This window comes from Vicia villosa, linkage group LG3 (genome assembly GCF_029867415.1).
Source record: "Vicia villosa cultivar HV-30 ecotype Madison, WI linkage group LG3, Vvil1.0, whole genome shotgun sequence".
NCBI classification, from domain to species: Eukaryota; Viridiplantae; Streptophyta; class Magnoliopsida; order Fabales; family Fabaceae; genus Vicia; species Vicia villosa.
This window is the reverse complement of record NC_081182.1, coordinates 28,106,744-28,130,881: the sequence shown is the minus strand read 5'-3', so window position 1 is coordinate 28,130,881 and position 24,138 is coordinate 28,106,744. Positions and strand designations below refer to the sequence as shown.

The window sequence follows — 24,138 nt, the reverse complement described above, 5'->3', positions numbered from 1 at the left end:
AAATTTAAGAGAAATATCACTGTTGTGATTATAGCTTTTCAGAAGCAATTGTAATACTCTTTTTTTATTACATTAGTTTGTAAGTAACTAGAGTGATCAAGTATTGATCAGGATACTCTAGGAAGTCTTAGCTTGTGTCTAAGCAGTTGTAATTAGAGTGATCACGTGGTGGTCAGGATACTCTAAGAAAGTCTTAGCTTGTGTCTAAGCATTTGTTCCTAGAGTGATCAGGTTGTGATCAGGATACTCTAGAAGACTTAGTCGCGGGCTAAGTGGAAAATCATTGTAATATGTTACGATTAGTGGATTAAATCCTCAGGTGAGGTAAATCACTCCGTGGGGGTGGACTGGAGTAGTTTAGTTAACAACGAACCAGGATAAAAATAATTGTGCAATTTATTTTTATCGTCCAAGTTTTTAGACTACACTTATTCAAACCCCCCCTTTCTAAGTGTTTTTCTATCCTTCAGTAATGTGAGTGAGAGCTCAAGAGTCACTACCAAATATGTCTTCTAAATAGGTTTCATTAAGATATGTTCACTGGCCGAGTCTCTCTATATAGAGATATCTGTTATACACCTAAACATATCTTTTTCGTCTAACACTCCACAGGAATTCTTTTGCTACCCTATTGTTTGTTGCTGAGATCTTTATCATCCTTTATGTTTTTATAGATGCTATGGACATTGAAAAATGGATGTTTGTTAGTGAAAGGTACCTCCTATGTTTTCTATTGTACTAGTAATCAGTAATTCAGACACCCTTTTTACCGAACAATTTTTTAATGTCTTTCATTATTTCATGTACCGCACTTGGTTTCTTCTGCAGTCCTAAAACTTCTATAACAACAAGTTCAATATTGCTGGGTATAGTACTCCTTGGAATAATAACGCTTGTTTTCCCCTTATCCTACTTATCCAACTTGACTAAAAAATCACAACATCAGAAGATCTCTTTCAGACAGCATGTATGGCCATATTTCTATTGAGAATCCATTTCTGCATTTCTTGCACTTCAATACCAAGTTATTATAATAATTTTCTCTTATTTTCCCCCCACTCATTTTAGGTGATCATTTGGTGGGCTGGTCTTGTGAGAGGTGTTGTTTCAAAGGCACTCAAGCACAATTGGGTATGAGCAACACTTCTGATTAGAAGTTTTGGTTTTTTGAATTATGAATAATTGGCTGCTGCTTGAGCGAAGAACAAATGCATAAAGCTCATACTAATTATTTAATGCTGTTCACTATGTCGGGGCATACTCAACTACACAACATTTATCTGGGGGTGATTATGTTTGTTAATTTTAAGTGGTTGACTTTGAGCTTGACCACTAGGCATGTAGCCCATACATTTGATTATGTTATTCACAGTCTAATTCACTTAGTGCTGACCAATTTCTTGCAGAAAGAGAAGAGAAGCTGAGGAGTTTGTTTCCAACAACTGAGCTTTTGAAAACATAGCAATGGTGATTTTATCAACTTAAGTCTAATGGATATTGTTTACTGTTAACTACGAAAACTAAGATTTCCATTTGAAAACGGAGCTACTAGAGATTGTAAGCTTACATGATTAAGAACTATACATGAATTGAGTTATTATGAAATTTGTCAAATGTCTACACTTGGATGGCTCTGTCAACTTAGAGATCATGGAAAAAGACGTTCATGTTGATAACACGAATTTATATCATATATTTGGCTTAAAATCCATAGATATTATTAGCATTTTCATTTAATTATATTGTTTTATTATGATATTATGCGGGTATTTGCGATGTTTCAGGTATTGCGTTCGTATTAAGAATATTCGTGAAAAGGAGAAGAAATGAAGCAAAAAGCATCTTTATTTGTAAAAGAGAGGTGCTAAATCAATAAAGGGGGTGCAAAGAAGACCCAAATGCCTAAGGATGAAAGCCCAGCCCACGAAGGAGCTGGAAAGAACACTTCAGCACGTGGAGACGCCCGTCTCCAACGTCTCTCTGCCACGTCACCAATAGGAGACGCCCGTCTCCAAGTCTTCCTAAAATATCTCCACTTGAGACGCACGTCTCAAGTCTTTTTCCCAACTCTCCTGAAGAAGTGGAGACGTGCGTCTCCCAAGTCCCAGTCAGAAGCTGCTACATTCACGGAAAGGAACCGCATACGCTCGGCTATAAAAGGAGGCTGATACTTCAGTCTTCTGGATCCGAATGTTTGCCAACGAAGTGCTGCCGAATTTATTTTCCAAGCGTTTATTTTTATTCCGCATTTTAATTCATTCATTGCTTTCTTTTTCTCACAACAATTTCTACACCGGAGATTGTTGTGAACCTTTCATAGATCTAACCTTACGTTAGATTTAGTTTTTATTTTCCTTGCCTTTAATTTTACGCCCAATAATATTTGAAGAACGATCCAGCCAACCTATGGAGGAGGTTCGAGTACTTCAAGATTCAGATTTATATCAGATTTATTTCATTCAGGTTTATTATTTACCGTCTTTATATTATTTAATTGCATGATATATTGTATGCCTTTTAATATGCCTTTTATTATAAACCGAACAAATTTATGCATGTTTAACCGTATCAATATGTCTGGCTAATTAATTAAGATATCGGTATGTAAAGTAAGTTAACCGTGGGATCCGAAATAAGTTGGCTTAAATATGTTTTATTAACTATCACTTGTTTTTGGTTTTATGTCTAATTTAATTAATAGAGTCTTAAAAAAGTGTTTTTAAACCCGACGCGGGATGGCGAAAGCGTACGTTAGGGAATACTAGCATGAGCCGAGTCAATAGAGCGAAAGTTTGAGACTAGGAGATTTAAGTAGATAACGACTTTATAAAGCAAGCATTTTATTAACTATGTTATTTTCAAAAGGCTTTTCTAAATCTAATGGGATGGCGAGAGCGTACATTACGAGTTAGGATAGTAGTCTAAATCAACAGAGCGAGAGTCTGAGAGGAGGACTTTTAAACAACATAATTAGTAAAGATTTTTAATCGAATAAGAACCACAACCAATGGACCTTCAGATCACCTAAGTTAAATGAAATACATGCTGATATCCGTTTATTATTATATTACTTAGACTTCACAATTACATTTCCCCTTAGAAACAACAAAGATATTATTAGCCTTAGTTTTACATAGTAGTAACCTTAGATAACGGTAGATCAATTCATAGTTCCCGTGGATTCGATATCTTTTAAAACTACACGACACGATTGTGCACTTGCAGTTATCAGATTTATAGACACGTAAAGTCGCGATCAAGTTTTTGGCGCCGTTGCCGGAGACTATTTAAGTCGATATCGTAACTCACTGTTACACCGTAGAGACTAGGGTAATTCTTTCCTTTCTCTTTGAAAGATTGTATGTTAAGTACTCGTTCACAAGGAGGGGAGCTAATTCAACGAATTAACGAGATTGAACGTTTTGTTAACGTAAGACGTCGAGCTTATCATCTTCCCGAAGTAGAACCAATTCCAATTTCTCAGGAATTGATCTTTACTGATCAAATACATCAACTTACCCCGAAGTTAGAGATGGCTGCTCTTCGTCCTCTTAGAGACTATGTCGCTCCTTCACGAGCTGAACCGCACTCAAGTATCGCACCACCTGCGATTGAGGCGAACAATTTCGAATTGAAACCTTCATTGGTACAAGCTGTCCAATATAATCAATTCTCTGGAAGCCCTGCAGTCGATCCTAATCTCCATTTATCTGTGTCCGTGCAATATGCCGACACTGTCAAAGCTAACAATGTTAATTTCGAAGCTATTCGATTACGCCTCTTTCCCTTCTCCTTGAGAGATAGAGCTAGAGCGTGGCTTCAATCCCTGCCCTCTAATTCCATAACTACATGGGACGAACTAAAGAGAGTATTCCTAGCAAGATATTTCCCGCCTAGCAAAACTGCTATGCTAAGAGGTCAAATCAACGGATTTACCAAAAAAGATAACGAATCACTCTTCGAAGCTTGGGAACGATATAAGGACATGTTAAGACTATGCCCTCATCATGGACTCGAACCATGGCTGATCATCCATACTTTCTATGATGGTATACTTTATAACACTAAAATGACTATAAATGCCGCTGCTGGCGGAGCTCTAATGGACAAACCCCATGATGAAGCATATAACCTCATAGAAAACATGGCACAAAACCATTATCATTGGGGAGGAGAACGAGTTGCTATAGAGAAAACCCAAACCAAAGGAAGAATGTACGAAGTAAGTGGTATAGACCACGTTAACGCTAAAGTAGACGCTTTAACTCAAAAGATCGAGAATTTAATCATCACTCCTTCAGCCACCGTGGCTGTTGTAGCACCTAACTGCGAGATATGTGGATTAACTGGACATGTCATTGCCGAATGTCAACTTCTGACTGGTATTCCATCTGATCAAGTGAACTACGCTCAGGGAAACCCTTACTCAAACACGTACAATCCTGGATGGAAGAACCATCCAAAATTTTCGTATAAGAACAATAATGCGTTGTACGCACCTGGACAAGCACCTGCTATCCCACCTGGCTATCAAAAAGTGCTTGTAGCTGCTCCAAACGCCCCGAGGAAGTCGAATCTAGAGATCATGATGGAAAACTTCATAGCTTCCCAACAACAAACCAACAAAGACTTCCTAAACCAAAACATTCATAATAGTGAGCAACTAAAAAAATTAGCAAACAAAGTAGATGCTTTAGCAACACATAACAAAATGCTAGAAACGCAAATCTCACAAGTAGCTCAACAACAAGCACCTACTGCTGCCCCTGCTGGCATATTTCCTGCTCAACCACAACCTAATCCTAAAGGACATGCGAATGAGATTACACTGAAAAGTGGAATGAACTACGGTGGACCCATCGACCCTAGAACTCAAAACGCACCCATGTCACAACAAGAGCCAAAGGAAACCCAAAAGACATCAACTGATGATCAAACTGCTAAAACCAATGAAAACAACACCGAAGTGGAATCTGAAAAAGAAAAACCATATGTTCCACCACCACCACCTTATAAGCCACCTATTCCGTACCCTCAGAGATTAGCTAAATCTAAAACTGAAGCGCAATTTAAAAAGTTTGTAGAACTTCTGAAACAATTAAACATAACCATACCTTTCACAGAAGCTATAACTCAGATGCCTTCGTATGCTAAATTCCTAAAAGAAATTCCTAAAAGAAAATACCAGATATAAGCTTATCTTGATTTAAACATAAAGGATTAGAAAAGAATACCTTCACGAGTCTTCTTTAACACTAAGCTTTTACTTCTAACCTCCCATAAAATAAGATTTGGAGTAGAAGTACATGTTGACCGTGTCCTGATCGACTTATAATCAAATGTCTCCTCTTCCAAACCAGGAGTAGGTTCCAAACCAATATTCTCACACTACATTAGTTTAGCACCATAACATCTGTTCTTCTGCTGATAGTTGCATACCAGTACTCAATATCCTAACATCCGGTAGGACATTTGTTCCTCCTTTTAGGAACACTCCAGCCTTGAAACTCTTCAAGGTTCACAGTTGCAGATGATTATGAATATCATTGATCAGTTGACATTCATCAGCTCTAATAAACCATGCCATTATGAGTGGAATTGAGAGATTACTCAAGTATCTTTGACACTTCAATTATAGCTGTAAGGTTCTGCCATACATTCTGTTGAATATAAATAACCTTAGAATCTTTCTTTTACAATAGGGGTTGCACCAGAGGCTATGCAGCAGAAAATAGCCATACTTCAACAGAATTCACAATGCTTGCTTCTGCACTAAGCAACAGACTAGATCCTACTCCAAACATCAAATCCTGATCATAAACCTTAATTACAGAGGTTACCTTATCAGAGTCTTCACTTCCGCATGAAGCTTTTGATAATACCCTTCTTTGTGTATAATGATTGAACAATACAATCCAAAATCCTCACTCCCGCATGAAGTTTCTGAATTTAATCTTCTTGCCCAAGCATCATTATCTTCTTTCATCAAGAAGGTACAACGGCTCTGGTCAGGTTGGTCTAGTCTTCCACAAATAGGTCCATCCTCCACTTAAAGGGACCATACAATATGAACACTCCTTGTTCAAACAATTTTCTACCTTGTATACAACCAGAAAGTATCCCCCATGGATATCATCCAGAAACAGACAAGATGCCTGCTTTGATACCAATTGAAATTCTGGTAAGACAAAATTCAGATGCCATATAGGATGTCGTGACATCTGATATGATATTAAGAAAACATATAAGGTAGGAATACATAATCATAGTGCAAAAAATAAAGAACACAACAGAATTGTTCACCTAGTTCGGTTTAATCAACCTACTCTGGGGGCATACCAAACCAGGGATGAAGTCCACTATTAGCAGTATCAATTCAGAGCTAAACTCCCAGTTTACAACTCCTCACTTAATCACTACCCAATGACCCATCTACCTAGGTTCTCCCTAGATATGGAATATCTCCATTCCACTCCCAATCATAGCAATGATGTCTAACAGTTAACAACTCAGCCACTGCATCGACGACCTAATTTCCAACATTCTAAGCACATAATTAAAGATCACTTGAAGTTTCTTCAAAGCTTCCTCCAAGAACAAAACTGCACTCATTGCTTCACAACTTCGGAGTGAGTAAAACAAACCTCTTACCAATAGGCTTCGAGGCACAAATCAGTGATCATCCCACAACCGGGTGGTTCACTTACACAACTAACCCTAAAAACTACATCTTATTAATACTCGGCTAGCTTACAAACTAGACTTGGGCCTTCAATCACAGCTCTCGTTGCTGTTACAAATCAGCAGAATTCTTCTGCTAAAAGAAAGGTCGTCAATCATAAGTTTCCTAAATTATCTCCATAATTAGAAACTGCATAATCTTCAATATTCTGAATTGATTCTTTTGACCTTTAAATTGTGACAAACTGACATAACAAACTGTTGCTAAAATTGCTCCACAATATAAGCTCCAAGATATTCTCCACAAATATCTCCAAGATATTCTCCACAAATATCTCCAAGATATTTACCACAAATATCTCCATAAAATATGCTCCAAATAACAACAATAAATTGTTACACTTTTGCAACATATTCTCCTATAAAATCTTTCCACAATTAGTTCCCTAAATGTTCTCCTTAGATATAGCTCCACATAGGATTCAATATTTTAGGAATATTCTGTTTATGTTATAACAGAATCCAAACTGTCAGCTCAATTCCGATGTCACGACATTGTCTTCGACATGTTGTTCCAGTTGTTGAAACATTTCAACACAACATGTTTTTCCATTAAATAGAACTTCAACCTGTTTTCTCTTACAAGTTATAATTCTATTTAACCTATTGCTGCTAAATTAGTTTTACCAAACATAAAGCCAATATGAAAACATCTACACCCTACATTGGCAAGCTCTTGATAAATCCTCCTGAGCCAAGACAACTTAAGGTCAAAGCTCAGAGTCTCACCAAACTCATTAAGGACAGCCACCTCACTGATCTCAAAAGCATGCACACCGCTTTCGCATGGTCTCTATGAACTAGTGTGAAAAACGTACCAGCAATCGAAAAGTGAAATAGGGAATCCACATTATCCAAAGTCACTGTTATCTCCCCCCAAACGGAAGATGGAAGAATGATTTCTCCAGGTGCCACTTCTCAACAAAAGCTGATAACAGGAGGGCGTTCAACATCGCCAGGGAACATCCAACAAAGTCCATTAGATGGAAGTCCTAAACTATCCTCGTCACCCGTTTAGGCATCGGTCTCTCGGGGAAGTTCTTCAACTTCGACCCATGAGAAACGACCTTCAGCACTGGACGCTCATATGACAACAAAATACAATAAAAACACATTAGTATAAATTAAATTGCGTAATAAAAATTAAGCACTTAAGTGACATGGTCAACATATCTTGTAAACACAGACCTGTCAGAAGGTCCTTCGAGAAAAGCTCCATCAATGTGTACTGGTGGCTCTGTATATGCACCGGTGGTGGTTTCTGTATCATGCACCACCCGCTCCTGATCCTCAACAACCCTCTCCTCAACCACAACCATCGACTCCTCAACTCTAGGCACCGACTCTCGAACAACAGCCACCGACTCACCCACCTCAGGCACCGATTCCTAAACCTCTGCCACCTTAACCTGAACCACTTGCTCCTCCACATCAGTAGTGGACACTCTACTAGTTTGGCGACGAGGTGCGCGGAACTCCCCCACCGCCTACTGCTCCGCCATCCGTTTTCAATTGGAACTGATCGGAGGACGACGACCAGCTCCTAATTTCAAAATTCGAGTATAATAATAAGTAAATGAAAATACCGAAAATTTCAAAATTTCCTATAGATTATACTGTAAATTTTGAAGGAGTGGAAAGAGAAATTGATAATGGGTCTGGGTAGGAAAAATAAATAAATTGGGTTTGGAGCCCCATTTAAACCTAGAGAAAATAAAGTAAAAGCGATTATGATGATAAACCAAGCGAAATAAGCAGAAGCGGTCATCATCATTGAACACGATAATGTATTCCGTCGCCGTCCCCCACGGTGTTACGATGTATAAGGGAAACAAAACCTCCGGATCAAAGATGGAAAATGAAGACCTGGTACCGATCCGTTCGATCATGGAATTAAGGTGGTTGGCAGATAAAAAGGAAGACGAAGAATACGAGAGCAGGAGCTATCCTCCCCTATCGTTCTTCTACACCAAGGGTATATCTCGCAAACACTATATTCCACTATCGTTCTTCACCACCATCGTCCCGATGGATATGGATACATCTCCAGTATTGTTCAGATCGTACAAGGAAGCATTGATGTCCGATGGAAGCAAATCCTCCGGATCTGAATCAAAGACGTTTCTGATAAACAAGTACCCCGGATCTGAATCAAAGATGTTTCTGATGCGTAAGGGAAACAAGTCCCAATCAAAGATGGGTCCGATGTATAAGGGAAACAACTCTGGGCCGATGATGGATAAGGGAAACAACTCTGGGCCGATGATGGATAAGGTAAACAACTCTGGGCCGATGATGAATAAGGGAAAGTCCTCCCAATCAAAGTTTATCAGAAACTCTATTCCCGATAAACTTGCTTTATCTATTCTATCAAAACTGTCCATAAAATCATTGAAGCGCTTTGGATGTGTAAGCAAATCATGGTCCGTTTTGTTTGAAAACTCTGATTTCATGACCATGTACACAAATCATTTCATATCTCGTGATGATGATTATCATACATTTATTCTCTCAAATCATATTGCTTCTGCTTATGATTACTACTCTGAATTCCATTTGCTCAACAACACCGTCAAATTCAATTTGCCACCTCCATTTCAACAGTCTGGCCGTCATAGGAGGATTCTCAACTCCACAAGTGTTAACGGCATTTTTTGTCTTCACCAAGAATATCCGATTGATCTCCAATATGTACTGTGGAATCCTGCTACCCAGGAATTCCTGGTCATTCCTCGTAGCCCCGCTGATCTTTCACCACAACACCCTCAAAACAACCTCTATCTCAGCCATGCTTTTAATGGCTTTGGTTATGACCAACTTAGAGATGACTTTAAGGTCGTTCAGTATATAACATTTGATTATGATTACGAGAGTTATCGTCCTCCGATAACAGAAAGTTATTTCGAGATATATAGTTTAAAAAGTAATTCTTGGAGAACCATCGACATGAACAAAGCTCCCTCTTCTATTTGGTGTTGTTGTGAACTGTTTGATACTCGCGAAGTTTATTTGGATGGAGCATGTCATTGGGTGATTTCCGACGGAAATGACCTCGATGAAAAATCTCTCTTGTCATTTGACCTCAGTGATGAGGTGTTCCTTACAACACCCATCGGGGTTCAACCTTCTTTTCCTTACAATTATGAAGAACGCTTGGCGGTGTTAAATGGATCAATTGCTTTAATATCAAATTATCACGATGATATTATTTTTCACATATATATTCTGGGTGAACTCGGTGTGGGTGAATCATGGATCAAACTATATATTTACGGTCCCTTCTCTTCCATTACATGGCCCCCAGTTGGGTTTGGGAACACAGGATATATTTTCTTTCCAAAAAATGATTATGAACTAGCCTATGTTGATTTGAGCACCCAAAGAATTGAGGAGGTTGGTATTACTGGTGCAAAGTCTAGTTATTTTCAAGTCGGTCTTTACAAGGAAAGCCTTCTCTCTATTGGAGGATCAAGTAAATAGTTTTTTTTCCTTCTTATTTTCATCCTTAGGTATATATGGCTGTGGTGATAACTTGTTTTATCAATTTAATTTTAAAGGTTTAGACTTTTGTGATTTGCAAAACTGATTGGTTTTTCTTTAATGAATGTGCTCCAATTTTACAATAATATGTTCCTTTTTGAGTTTCATTATATTCTGCCTGAAATATATATGCCACTATGTATATAATATTGCTCTTGTGATTTTTTTGTGTGCACAAAACCTACCTGTTTGTGGTGTATTTCAACCAAAGATTTGTGATTCTCTATTATCCTTCAATCTCAATTGATACAAACCCTAATCACCAATCACAACCATTTTCTACCTTCACTTTGAAGGAATGACATAATCGCTAATCATGATTTGCAAATGCAAAGCTTTATGAAAAATTATCTAAATTATGAATTTTGACTAGATTGTGATTTCCACCATAAATGAATAGAATGATAATAGAATAATGTACATGTTTAACAACAACTTGTTGCTATAGTTTGAGTTATTATGAAACTGTAAAGGTTGTACTTAAAGCTTATTTGTGGTTCCTCTTTGTTTATATCCTTTATGAAGGTATTCTATCTTCTGACGAATTGATGAAAAATGAGTGGTAGTTTCACTTGAAGAATATATGATAATAAACTTCCAGTGATGTGCTGTTTGTTCTTTAACTTTCTTTAAAAAATACGTTATAATTGGAGATTTTGAAGCCTGTATAAAAGGCCAGAGATCTAGAACAAAAACATTGTTACCGTGAATGTGTCTTAACCTAGCACAAAGTGATATAACGTGTCTTAACCTATCACAAAGTGATAATTATAATGTGTCTTAACCTAGCACAAAGTGATATAATGTGTATGACCATTACTTATTTAGCAACAGGGATGTGTTACTTTGAAATTATGAAAAGGAAAAAAATACTAGCAAAAGTGGCTATTATGTGCTTCAGCTAAGTACAGTTTTAGTCTTGAGGTTATTGGGACAATTTTTTGCCTATCAGAATCATAACTTTTATTTTATACTAGTAATTTATTCATTAATATCTCTGGACAATGGATATCATTGGGTGTCTATGTTAAACATAATTGCATTCCTCACAGCATATGATTTGGTCCATCCATGGACATTTTATCAGAATGTCCATCCATGGACATTCTGATAAATCTATACACTGCGGTCCATCCATGGACATTTGATCTCGGTACTTAATTGCATTCCTCACAACATATGATTTGGTCTAAAAACAATGACACAAATGTAACATTCTGCCAAGTTATTTGGAACGTGTGTGGGGATACATTAGTGTACTCATCATTCGTTATTGACCCTACTTCATCACAGTAAATAATGATTCATCTTTCTCTTGTTCTACAGAAATAAACTCAAGTTTTTCAGTTCCGATTCAGCACAAATCACAACAACTGTGTATAGTATAGTTCAACAAAAGCAAAAATGGGTTTTGTAGAGCTTTTGGAAGCGGCTTCTATGCCGGTCATTCAAGTTCTGCTTATTAGTGCATTGTGAGCTTTTATGGCTACTCACTATTTCAATAATCTTCTTTCATAGATTTTAGAATATCCTTAAACAAGGTAACATATTCAAGCTTCTAAGTTAATATGTTATACTAGTTTACTTTATATACATGTTTAATGTGAACAAATATTTAACAGGACTAATTCAGCAGCATGATTCTCACCATTTAGTGCATTTATTGATCTTGACTATAGATTTGAGATTAGTTGGCCAAGAACAATAAATGTGTCACATACTGAGGATTTGCTGCATATAGTGAACTAATTGATCTCTGTCATTGATTTAAGATTGAACCGAGAAAATCAACTACTGCATGGAATCCGAACCTATTTTGCAGGTTGTATTCTTTATATTCACCCCTGCACTTATGTTTTCAAGTTTTGCCAAGAGTGTTTCACTTGAAGACATGATATCACGGTACATTTGCCTTTTAATTTTTCATTAGTGTTTTGTCTTAATTGGTTTTGTTAATTTAATCATTTGTTAATTATCGATTTATACAGGTGGTTTATGCCTGTTAATGTTGGACTCACATTCTTAATTGGAGGGGTTTTAGGATGGATACTCGTGAAATTACTAAAGCCTAATTTAAAAGTCGAAGGTCTTATTGTTGCTGCATGTTCATCAGGTATATTTTTTGAACGGATCTTTAATGTAGCAGGAGTGTGATACGAGTTTGTAACTAAGTTGTTTTATCTTGGAGACATCCTGATCGATGATATGTTTGTACAATTTTACACTCCTTTGTAACTAAGTTGTTTTATCTTGGAGACATCCTGATCGATGATATGTTTGTATAATTTTAGACAGAGTCGCGAAATATTTTAAAGAAAAAGATCTAGTATGTGACTCATCAGTCATCACAATAATCTCTTTAGTGACTGAAACATTTTTAAATGATTTTAAGCTTCCTTTGTGATCCTATATTATGAATTTTTATCTAAAATTATCTGATCTCATGAGTTATTCTTTAAATTAATCAGGAAACATGGGAAACCTACCTATTGTAATTATCCTATTCATATTTTGATTACATTAGGCTATATCATATAGGCTATGTTTGGATATCATAAAATCAACGGAGCGGAATGGAGCGGAGCGGAGTGGGATGGAGCGGAGCGGAACGGAGCGGAACGAAAATACCATTCCATTGTTTGGAAATTTTAGGACGGAACAGGATAAGTTGTTCATTCCGCCCAAATTGGAGGGTAAGAAAAATGGTGGTAAGTGATGAAATGGAATGGAATCCATACCACTCTATTCCGCTCCGTTCCATCCGTTTTTAAATTATCCAAACAATGGAATACCATTTTATTCCATCCCATTCCGCTCCGCTCCATCCGGTTCCATCAATCCAAACAAAGCCATAGTGTGCCTATCTTATTATATTGTCATTTTTTTGCAATTGTAGCTTGGTGGTATCTTCATATGGACCCATACTTATCAAACTATAAGAAGCAGTTCAATAAGATTTAAGGCACTTGAGGCTACTGAGATCATAAAGGCACCAAACAAACATCTTGAAGGAAATGCAGATACTCCCCCCTTCTTAGAGGAAAAAAGAGGAAGAAAATACGGCGATAGAAGTGGCACCGTTGAGTTATATTGAAGACACGGAAAGCTAAATTGTAAGATCTAGTGAACAAGATTACGACAATATAATTTTATAGATAAATTTTAGTTTATTACCCCCTCCGTTTTAAAATGAGTGTCGTTTAAGGTTTTTGCACACAAATTAAAAAAATGTAATAATTTTGTCATAAAACAGTGTACTTTTACTAAATTAACCTTATAAATATATTGGAAATTGTGTACAAAGTAATAAACAAAGGGTAGAATGGTAAAAATAACAATAATTACTACATTGAAAAGTGTGAATGGCATATTTAGTCTTCGCCTCTTAGAAAAAAAGATTATGTTTTCAGACACGGAAAGCTAAATTGCCACCGTTGAGTTATATTGAAGACACGGAAAGCTAAATTGTAAGATCTAGTGAACAAGATTACAACAATATAATTTTATAGATAAATTTTAGTATATTACCCCATCCCTTTTAAAATGAGTGTAGTTTAAGGTTTTTGCACACAAATTAAAAAAATGTAATAATTTTGTCATAAAACAATGTACTTTTACTAAATTAACCTTATAAATATATTGAAAATTGTGTACAAAGTAATAAACGAAGGGTAGAATTGTAAAAATAACAATAATTACTACATTGAAAAGTGTGAATGGCATATTTAGTCTTCGCCTCTTAGAAAAAAAAAATTATGTTTTCAGACACCCCCTATTCCATGTTAGGCTGACTAGGCTGGGAGAATCTTGCTGTTGCCAAAGCTTAAGATTCAATCCTGGGACTCTTAGGTAAAGAATAACCATGTACAACCAACTGAGCTACTGCTTTTTCTTGATTTTTATTGTTTCAAACTCAACTTATATTTAACATGTTAATACTAACAATATATAACAACTGAACTAATAATCTGGACTATTAATATACAAGTTAATATACAACATTATAGTAAAATTAACGTTGTATACAAGGATATTATTAAGTTACTAATAATATCTAATATTAAAAAGTTAATTAACGTTGTATATTATTAAATATTAAAAAGTTAATTAACGTTGAATATTATTAAATATTAAAAAGTTACTGTACATATAATAATTTTATAATAATTATATAATTGTATTATTTAATAATTTATATAATTTTTTTTAATAATTTTAATAAACGTTTTTAATTAAAGTTTTTATTCAGTTTTAATAATTTATATAAACGTTTTTTTTAATAATTTTATTTAAATGTTTTTTAATAATTTTTTTAATTAACACTTTTTTTTTATAATTATATAAATGTTGTAACACCCCATACATACATTGCCTAGGATATACGTATATGACATTAAAATGGTACTCGAAAATCATAAACATAAGCAGCGGAATAGATAATGTATAAGTACAAGTACAAAAGCCCAAACTGTCATGGCCAAAATACATGAGTTCCAACTGGTACAAATACATCTCCGTGGTACAAAGATGGAAATACAAAAGATCATAAACTACGACAGAACACATCGCCAAGAAACATCGACTCGAAGCTAAGCCATCTTACCCTTGCCTCGATCCTGCCTCGAACCACCTGTAAAAAGAATAATTGGAATAGGGTGAGATTACTAAATCTCAGTGAGTCTCCCTATCTTACGGGTTCACTCAGTTCTACAGGGAACATGCAATCAACGAATTCACCGAGAATCCGGGTCACCTCACGGCTAGGTACAAGTACAAACAAGGTACACCATCATTGGAAGTCCCATAACTTATCCAATATGGCCACAAGGATAAACACATAGTCAAAACCACCGTATGCAAACCCGTACCCATGTACGAGGAATCCAGGAGTAAGTTACAGCCCGCTCATTAGGCTACGCAAACCACACCCTCGGTGAGTTACACCCGTACATCGCATCAAGAGACTTGCACATGCACACCGCAAGACCTATCGGATTCACTTCCTAAATGGATTCCATCCGAGATGAGTTACAGCCGCGACATTGCCTAAATGGCGTCCGACCCCATCATTGTCTATACGCCGATGTGTTAACGGCTAGTGCAAATACGCCATCTTGACAATACGAGCCCACCGGGCGAATGCCTAGTGACCTTGCCTACGTGGCATCACTAGAGGTGAATCGAAGGTAATATTGCCTACATGGCATTACCTCTCCACCATACCAAGCACGCAGATGTGTTAACGGCTAGTGGAGAAACGCCCTATAAGACCTCCACATGCACATCGCAATGATAGCTCAGGTGTGTAGAACATACCGAGAACGCCAATGTGTTAACGGCTAGTGGAGAAACGCCCTTGAAGAACTCCACATGCACATTGCAACGGTATTAAGTGTTCTAAGCGATTTACCCCCTAATAGCCTAGGCCCACTCCGATTCAAGCATACCACAACACAATCAAGCCACACCGGCAAAGCGTCTCCGAACGTTCAACCGGAATGAACGAGAATAACAATGATCACATCATAACACAATTAACAATTGCATATCTCAAATATACATGCATACAAGCAAGATGGTGATCATATCATAGTCTCATACACTTAAAACAAGTACTGGCATATCATACAGGTCATAAGAGGCCTTCGATTCCGATACGAAACGAAACTGCACTCAAATGGGAGAAATATCAATTCTGTACCAGACTAGTTCGCTACAACGAACTTCTGTTCGCTACAGCGAACTCAAACAGAAGCTAAACTTCTTCAAACCCAGGTCAGTTCGCTACAGCGAACTCCAGCGAAGCCCCGATTCGCTACAGCAAAGGAAAGTTCGCTACAGCGAATAAATCAATTCAACTCCCAGATTTATTCGCTACACAGTTCGCTACAGCGAAAGAAAGTTCGCTGCAGCGAACTCTGCAAAACAGCAAAAACGCAGAAACGCATTTGGGGTCCCCAAGCCCCAAATTTCAACATGCAGCCATTGTTAATCAAATAATAAGCTATGGTAAACATACATATACTCATTATTACCAGAATGGAGGGTTAAACATGCATTTGTAGGATCATTCAAGCAATTACTCTCAAAACCCTTAACCCCAAAAATGGCATAAACCCAATATAAAACCCCAAGGTCTCTATCTATGAGACTCACCTTGAAGAGGAGCAGTAGGAGCTGCGAAAATCAGAAGAAAAAGATGAAGATTGCTGAATCAATGGAGCATGCAAGGTTGATGATGAAGTGGTGATGTGGGTCTTCCTCCTCTTCCTTCTTGTTTTCACGTTTCCTTCCTCTTCTTCTCCCAAAATTCTGTTTGTTACCAAAATGATCAAAGACAACACAAGCCAAACACTCCTTTAGGCCTTAGTTAATGACCTAAACAACCTCCAACTAGATTCTATTTACCATGATGCCACTTAGTTACAATCCAACAAAATGAAATTCTTATTATTAAATCTCTTGAAATAAAATAAGGATATTACATTCTCCTCCCCTTAAATAGAATTCGTCCTCGAATTCGAAAACTTACCAGAACAGGTGAGGATACAACTCCCGCATCTCTGATTCGAGCTCCCAAGTGGCTTCGTCAGGACGCGACTCTTCCCACAGCACCTTCACAAGAGGTATCTCTTTGCTTCTCAACGACTTGCTAGCATACTCCAAGATACGACAAGGTTGCGGTTGGAAAGAAAGATCTGGTTCTACTTCAATTGTATCTGGTAGGATAGGATGAAATGAATCCGGCACAAACTTCCGCAACTGAGACACATGGAAAATGTCATGCAGCCCGGATAGTGAAGGAGGCAACGCTAACTGGTATGCGACTTCACCTATCCGTCTCATGATCTGATAAGGTCCTACATATCTCGGACTAAGCTTGCGTGTCTTAATTGGTCCTTTCAATCTCAACCTTGGAGTCACCTTCAAGAACACATAATCTCCTACCTCAAACTCCAACGGTCTCCTTCGTTTGTCCGCATAACTCTTCTGTCGATCTTGAGCTTGTTTCATCTTATCTCGGATCATCTTAATCTTCTCCGTGGTTTCTTGAATTATATCCGGTCCAAGAATTCCCTTCTCACCAACTTCAGACCAACATAAAGGTGATCGACACTTCCTTCCATACAAGGCTTCGTATGGGGCCATACCGATACTCGCATGATAACTGTTGTTATACGCGAATTCTATCAAAGGTAAGTTATCTTTCCAACTCCCACCAATTTCCAAGATACATGCCCTCAGCATATCTTCAATGGTTTGAATAGTCCTTTCTGTTTGTCCATCTGTCTGGGGGTGGTTAGAAGTGCTCAAATTCAGATTTGTACCCATCTCTTGGTGAAAAGCTTTCCAAAATCGGGAAGTGAACTTCGGATCCCTATCTGACACAATGCTAGATGGTACACCATGCAATCTCACAATCTCCACTACAAAAAGCCTCGCAAGGTGAGAAACCTTGTGAGTTGTCTTAACCGGTAGGAAATGCGCGGACTTAGTCAAACGGTCCACTATCACCCATATCGAGTCATGCCCACCTAATACCCGTGGTAGTCCCACAATGAAGTCCATGGATATACTGTCCCATTTCCAAACAGGAATATCCAATGGTTGCAACATACCACCGGGCCTTTGGTGCTCTATCTTCACTTGTTGGCAAATCACGCACTGCTCTACATAATCAGCCACATCTCTCTTCATACCAGGCCACCAAAAATTCCCTTTCAAGTCTTGATACATCTTGGTCGACCCGGGATGGATGGTGAATTTGCTCTTGTGGGCCTCGTCCAGAATCAACCTCTTTAACTCTGCATCATTTGGCACACACATCCTCCGTCCAAAAAGAATGAGTCCATCAGATGTACGAACGAAATCTGGAAGGTTCGCTTTATCCTGCAATTCTACATCATTCCACTGTGCTTGACGGATCTTTTCCCGCAACTCATTCTCAATACACAAGTTACTTATCAACACACCTGTTGGTGCCCACTCGAATTGTAAATCCAGATTTCTGAACTTCTTCATAAGGCCAAATTCCAACATCATCAGCTCTGCGACCTTAATCTCCTTCCTACTCAAGGCATCCGCTACCTTATTAGCTTTACCGGGATGGTACTTCAAATCAAAGTCAAAGTCCTTCAAGTACTCCATCCATCTCCTTTGACGCATGTTAAGTTCCTTTTGATCAAAGAGATACTTCAAACTCTTGTGATCACTAAACATCTCAAAGTGAACTCCATACAAATAATGTCGCCACACCTTGAGCGCGAACACAATTGCAGCGAGTTCGAGGTCATGAGTAGGATAATTCTCTTCATGAGATCTCAACTGTCTGGATGCATAAGCTACAACCTGTCCATCTTGCATCAACACTCCACCCAAGCCTTTCTTAGAAGCATCACAGAACACTTCGTAAGATCGGTTTGGATCAAGAATCACCAACACTGGAGCAGTAGTAAATTTCTCCTTGAGTTTCTGAAAACTCTTCTCACATTCTGAATTCCATTCGAAAGAAACTTCCTTCCTTGTAAGCCTGGTCAAAGGTAATGCTAGCTTGGAAAAGCCCATAATGAACCTCCGATAGTAACCTGCCAAGCCTAGGAAACTACGGACCTCAGTTGCATTCTTGGGTCGTTCCCAATTTATCACTGCTTCTACCTTTGAAGGGTCTACAGCTACGCCGCCGCCAGATATGACATGTCCAAGAAACTTAACTTCGGACATCCAGAATTCACACTTACTAAACTTCGCAAACAACTGCTTTTCTCTGAGAACCGACAACACAATCCTCAAATGCTCCATGTGCTCTTCGATAGTCCGAGAGTATATCAATATGTCGTCTATAAAGATTACCACGAACTGATCCAAATATGGTTGGAACACCCGGTTCATGTAATCCATAAAGACAGCAGGAGCATTGGTTACCCCGAATGGCATAACCAAGAACTCGTAATGACCGTATCTCGTCCTAAAAGCAGTCTTAGATACATCCGAACTCTTAACCCGAATTTGATGATATCCCGACCTGAGGTCAATCTTCGAGAACACACAGGCTCCTTTCAATTGATCCAGGAGGTCATCAATCCGTGGTAGAGGATACTTGTTCTTTATGGTTACCTTGTTCAGCTGACGATAGTCGATGCACAAACGCATACTACCATCCTTCTTCTTCACTAACAAGACTGGGGCTCCCCATGGAGAAACACTAGGACGAATGAAGTGTTTCGCCAACAACTCTTCTAACTGACTCTTCAACTCTCTTAGCTCTGCAGGAGACATCCTATAAGGGGCGATCGAAACTGGAGCGGTACCCGATACAAGATCAATAGAGAATTCAACTTCCCTTTCCGGCGGAAGAGAAGTAACATCCTCAGGAAATACATCGGAAAATTCACACACAACCGGAATCTCCAATACACTCTTCTTGTCCTTGGAGTCTGACGTAAGAACCAAAAGGAAAGACTTCTCTTGAGCAAAAAGGTAATTGATCATGTTAACTGTACCTTCAAGAAGATGTTTAATGGCATCGGTTGGTGTAGTCTCCTCAGCACGAATGAAGATAGCCTTCTCTTTACAACCGATGTAAACCGAGTTAGCTGTCAACCAGTCCATACCAAGTACTACATCGATCTTCTTAAGAGGTAGACAAATGAGATCAATCACGAACCTACGACCATTGAAGGTAATAGAACACTCCTTGCAAATTTCTCGAGCTTCTACTACATCGTCCGTAGCCGACGAGATAATCATAGGATTAGGAAGAAGACTCGTCTCAAAACCAAGCCTCCGCACACAAGGATAAGAAATAAAAGAATGTGTTGCTCCACAATCAACTAGCACAAACAAGGGCTGATCATTAACATAACACGTACCAGCAACAAGATTAGTGTTTCCTTGGGCCTTCCTAGCGTCCAAGGTGTAAACACGACCTCTAGTCTTCTCGGGAGCATTCGGGGCAGTACAATCCCTTGCGTAATGCCCTGGCTGGTCACAACGGTAACATCTCCCAGAGTTTGGCTTGCAATTCCCAAAGTGATTTCCTTTGCATCTAACACAGCGAGGAGGCTGAGTAGAACGATCTCCATAAACCTGCTTCTTCATGGCTGGAGAATTGCGGGGTTTCAAATGCTGCCCTGACCTTCCTTGTTCCCTACGAACCGGCTTACTCTGTTCTCTTTCATCTTGGACTCTCTTCAATGTGTTCTCGGCAACATAGCATTGCCTCAAACACTCAGCATAGGTGGTAAACTCCCTTTGAGACACACTGTGCACAATATCAGCATCCAGCCCCATAAGGAACTGATCAATCTTCCATAACTCATCTGGTGCATAGGCAGCTTGTCTTGAATAGGCAGCCATGTCCTCAAACTTCTCAGCATATTCAGATACCGACATGTTGCCTTGCTTGAAAGATTGAAATTCACGCTCCTTCAAAGCACGCACACTGTTGGGATAGTACTTCTCCAAGAAAGCTGTCTTGAAGTGTTGCCAATCCTTTGGAATCCCTCGGTTAGTGAAATACGTAGACTCCGTATTCCACCATCTACCTGCTGGCCCCTTCATTTTCTGAGCAGCAAAAATCACCTTCTCTTCCTCTGTGCACTGAATAGCCTGGAATATCATCTCCATAGCATATAGCCTGGAATGTCAACTTAATGTAATCTATTTGTCAGAGATAAGGAGGGACGCATCATCCGTGTAACATTCATTGTTGTCTTCAAAACTAATCAGGGTCGCCAAAATGATAACTGCGCCAAAATTTAAGCATTTCAGTAAGTGTAGCAGTAAGCTAAAATAGATAATTAGAAATCAAATGACACTTAATCAAATGACACTTAATATGGTTGTAATTATGATAGTTTGACAGTATACAACATAAATATTACTACCTCTGTTCCTTTCTATAAGAGGCAAATTCCTTAAACAGAAACTGAAATAGAAAATTAGAAATCAGATTACACACGATCAAAAAATGAAATAACATTAATGGTTGTAATTATGATAGTTTCACAATATACAACAAAAATATTAATTCCCAAAACAGAAACTAAAATGGAAAATTAGAAATCAAATGACACACAATCAAAAACAGAAAAACATTTGTAACACCCCATACATAACTGACTAGTATATTATGCATGAAACATTAAAAATTGATATTGAGTACATACAAAAGCCAAGATACAAGATGTCCATATAAAATCCAACGTGAAATTCTAATAAAAATTACAAAACATGTATTTTCAATGGATCTGCGCAGCGGAAAATGAGATTTGACGAGGTCTCCGAGCCATCACCACTTCCAAGTTTTCAGTCCAAACCTGCTACTGACCAAACACTACTAAACTGCACCTGAAAAATATAAGTTGATTGGGGTGAGATTACTAAATCTCACTGAGTCCGCCTATCCTATGGGTCCACTCGGTTCTACAAGGTACATGCATCATAACACGAATCCACCATTGATTCGGGGTTTATCCTCACATCCGGTACAAGTACGGAGCAAACACATGAATTGTCCACCATAGGAGTCATCATTTCACAAGTACTCAAATAGTACACCAAACACGTATGCAAACCCACACCCATGTACGGGGAATCCAGAAGTAGTAACAACCGATCTACCTAGGCTGCACCACACACCCTCAGTGAGTCACCAAGTGCCTGTCGTCAAAAGACTCGCACAAGACCATCGCTAGATGAAGCAAATGAGTCTTTCATAGAATTTCATCCGTGACGAGTTAGAGCAGTGACACTGCCTATGTGGCGTCACGGCCCCGTTAACATCCATACGCAATATGGTTTCCGCAAGTGCGAAGACGCCTAATTGACTGCACAAGCCCGTCCGGGTAGGAGCCTAGTGATGTAGCCTACGTGGCACCACTAGAGGTGAGTTATCCAGGTGATATCGCCTAAGTGGCATCACTACTCCACCATACCAATCACGCCAAGTGTGTTCTGCAAGTGAGACACGCCGTAAAGACTCTCACAAGCACACAACAATGGTAGCTCAGGTGTGTTCGTCATACCAAGAACGCCGATGTGTTCTGCAAGTGAGACACTCCCTATAGACTCTCACGAGCACATCGCTATGGTAACTTTGGAAACTAGTCCATCAACAATGGTGCCTTATCACCTAGTAGTTTGGCCTACTTCGATTTTAGCATATCGCACGCAATCATGCGCAAAAAGGCATACAACCGAACGTTCAACCGAAACGACGGGTAAAACAATCAATAACCAATCACGGCACTTCATATGTATTACACCAGTATGCATAAACCCTATCCATACTCATATTCGTATTTTCAAAGTCATAGCATAATTACGAAATCCAATTACTTATCATCATTTAATTTCTACTAAAGTGATCATATCATACCATTAGGAATTCACTTACCATTTTTCCTAATTGAACCAAATGCATTAGATTTAAGCATATTATTAAAGAGCATCGAAAGACCTTTCCAACGCTTCCGACCGGGCTTCGTTTCGAATTGTAGAACTCAAGTTATGGTCGAGACAATAAAGGGGAAATTTTCTGTCAGGTGCAGTCGATCTGCACCTGTGTGCAATCGATTGCTCACTGAACTAGAAGCGCAGAATGTCAAATTTTCACAGTGCAATCGATTGCTTGACCCCTGCAATCGATTACTTACTGAACTAGAAGCAAAAATCACATTTTCCTTACATTATACCAGTTCTAACACATCCTAATCCATCCTAAACCAAACCGTAACATGTAACAACAATCGAATACATGAATTATCATTTCGAGAACACATTTTCACCAATTAGTCATACATGCAACATGTACTCATCAATTAAACAAATTGATCATATGCATTCATGGAATTCTCACAAGAACCCTAATTCCCAACATAAACCCTTACATACAAATTCCCCAAGGTATCTAACTAAGGACTCACCATGGATTTAGAAAGGTTGAGATTGTGTTCTTGCTGCCATTGAACTCCCACCATAGTCAAAGTTTCACTTCATCTTCATCAAACCCGTAATCACACTTTAACACTCATTCAACTTCAGCCCCTTAACTTCAATTGCAATTATCTCCTTCAATAAACAAGCTATAAGCATGACCCTTATATGCAAATTGAAGAGAATTTCGTTAGCTTTCCAACGAGACCAGAATCGTTACAATCGGAGTTATGAGCATAAAATTATTACCTTTTTAGTGGAGCTGCATCATGGAATACGAAAATGGAATATGATACATGAGTTCTTCCTTTCTCTTCTATGCCTCTAGCTCACACTCTCTCTCTCTTACTCACATAAATTCTGATTTTGCAAAAGTAATCCTCTACCAACTAACTACCTTAATGCCATGCATGTGAAGATTAAGGTCCAATATATCCTCCAACCAAGTCATATTTACACCATTGCCACTTAGTTAGTTCCTAACCAATTTCTTAATGTATAATTAATCCATAATGTCTTCTTATTATTTGATAATCACGCTTGAATATAATATGGGATATTACAACATTAATGATTGTAATTATGATAGTTTGACAGTATACACCCGAAATATTAATTACCTAAACAGAAATTGAAATAAAAAAATTAGAAATTAAATGACACATAATCAGATATAGAAATAATATTAAAGGTTATAATTATGATAGTTTAAAGTATACATCAGAAATTTTAATTCCCCCAACAAAAACTGAAATCGAATATTAGAAATCAAATACCACGTAATAAGAAATAGAGATAACATTAATGGTTGTAATTATGATAGTTTGACATTATACAACATAAATATTAATTACCTAAGCAAAAATAGAAATAGAAAATTATAAATCAAAGACACACAATCAAAGACATGATTAACATTAA

The 24,138-nt window shown here is 38.1% G+C and overlaps 2 protein-coding genes and 1 non-coding gene across 7 annotated transcripts; 1 reads left to right on the top strand and 2 right to left on the bottom strand.

Annotated features, from left to right (window-relative positions):
• Window positions 1–3,907: 3,907 nt before the first annotated feature.
• LOC131593785 (small nucleolar RNA R71) lies at window positions 3,908–4,014 on the bottom strand. The gene has a single exon (XR_009281166.1). It is a non-coding gene; the product is annotated as a small nucleolar RNA R71 (small nucleolar RNA).
• Window positions 4,015–8,454: 4,440 nt separating this feature from the next.
• LOC131660797 (F-box/kelch-repeat protein At3g06240-like) lies at window positions 8,455–13,553 on the top strand. 5 transcript variants are annotated; one of them, XM_058930125.1, is made up of 5 exons: window positions 8,455–10,213; window positions 11,608–11,753; window positions 12,104–12,183; window positions 12,270–12,394; window positions 13,178–13,553. In XM_058930125.1, the coding sequence occupies exons 1-2, from the start codon at window positions 8,527–8,529 to the stop codon at window positions 11,667–11,669; spliced, it is 1,749 nt and encodes a 582-aa protein (XP_058786108.1). In that variant the 5' UTR covers window positions 8,455–8,526; the 3' UTR covers window positions 11,670–11,753; window positions 12,104–12,183; window positions 12,270–12,394; window positions 13,178–13,553. The 5 variants fall into 5 exon arrangements, with proteins under 5 accessions (XP_058786108.1, XP_058786107.1, XP_058786106.1 ...); XM_058930124.1 differs by having other exon boundaries at window positions 11,608–11,822; XM_058930123.1 differs by having other exon boundaries at window positions 11,608–11,822; window positions 11,904–12,183.
• Window positions 13,554–19,018: 5,465 nt separating this feature from the next.
• Window positions 19,019–20,907, bottom strand: LOC131657768 (uncharacterized). Its single transcript, XM_058927129.1, has 2 exons — window positions 19,660–20,907; window positions 19,019–19,246 (listed from the first exon to the last, which is right to left on the bottom strand). The coding sequence occupies exons 1-2, from the start codon at window positions 20,905–20,907 to the stop codon at window positions 19,019–19,021; spliced, it is 1,476 nt and encodes a 491-aa protein (XP_058783112.1).
• Window positions 20,908–24,138: the final 3,231 nt, after the last annotated feature.

Coding starts and splice junctions, on each gene's coding strand:
- LOC131660797 (XM_058930125.1), top strand. CDS start 8,527: ATGTATTCCGTCGCCGTCCCCCACGGTGTTACGATGTATAAGGGAAAC. Junction 10,214..11,607: donor TCTCTCTATTGGAGGATCAA/GTAAATAGTTTT, acceptor CTTGTTCTACAG/AAATAAACTCAAGTTTTTCA.
- LOC131657768 (XM_058927129.1), bottom strand. CDS start 20,907: ATGGAGATGATATTCCAGGCTATTCAGTGCACAGAGGAAGAGAAGGTG. Junction 19,247..19,659: donor TTGTGTGTGAATTTTCCGAT/GTATTTCCTGAG, acceptor GACTGCTTTTAG/GACGAGATACGGTCATTACG.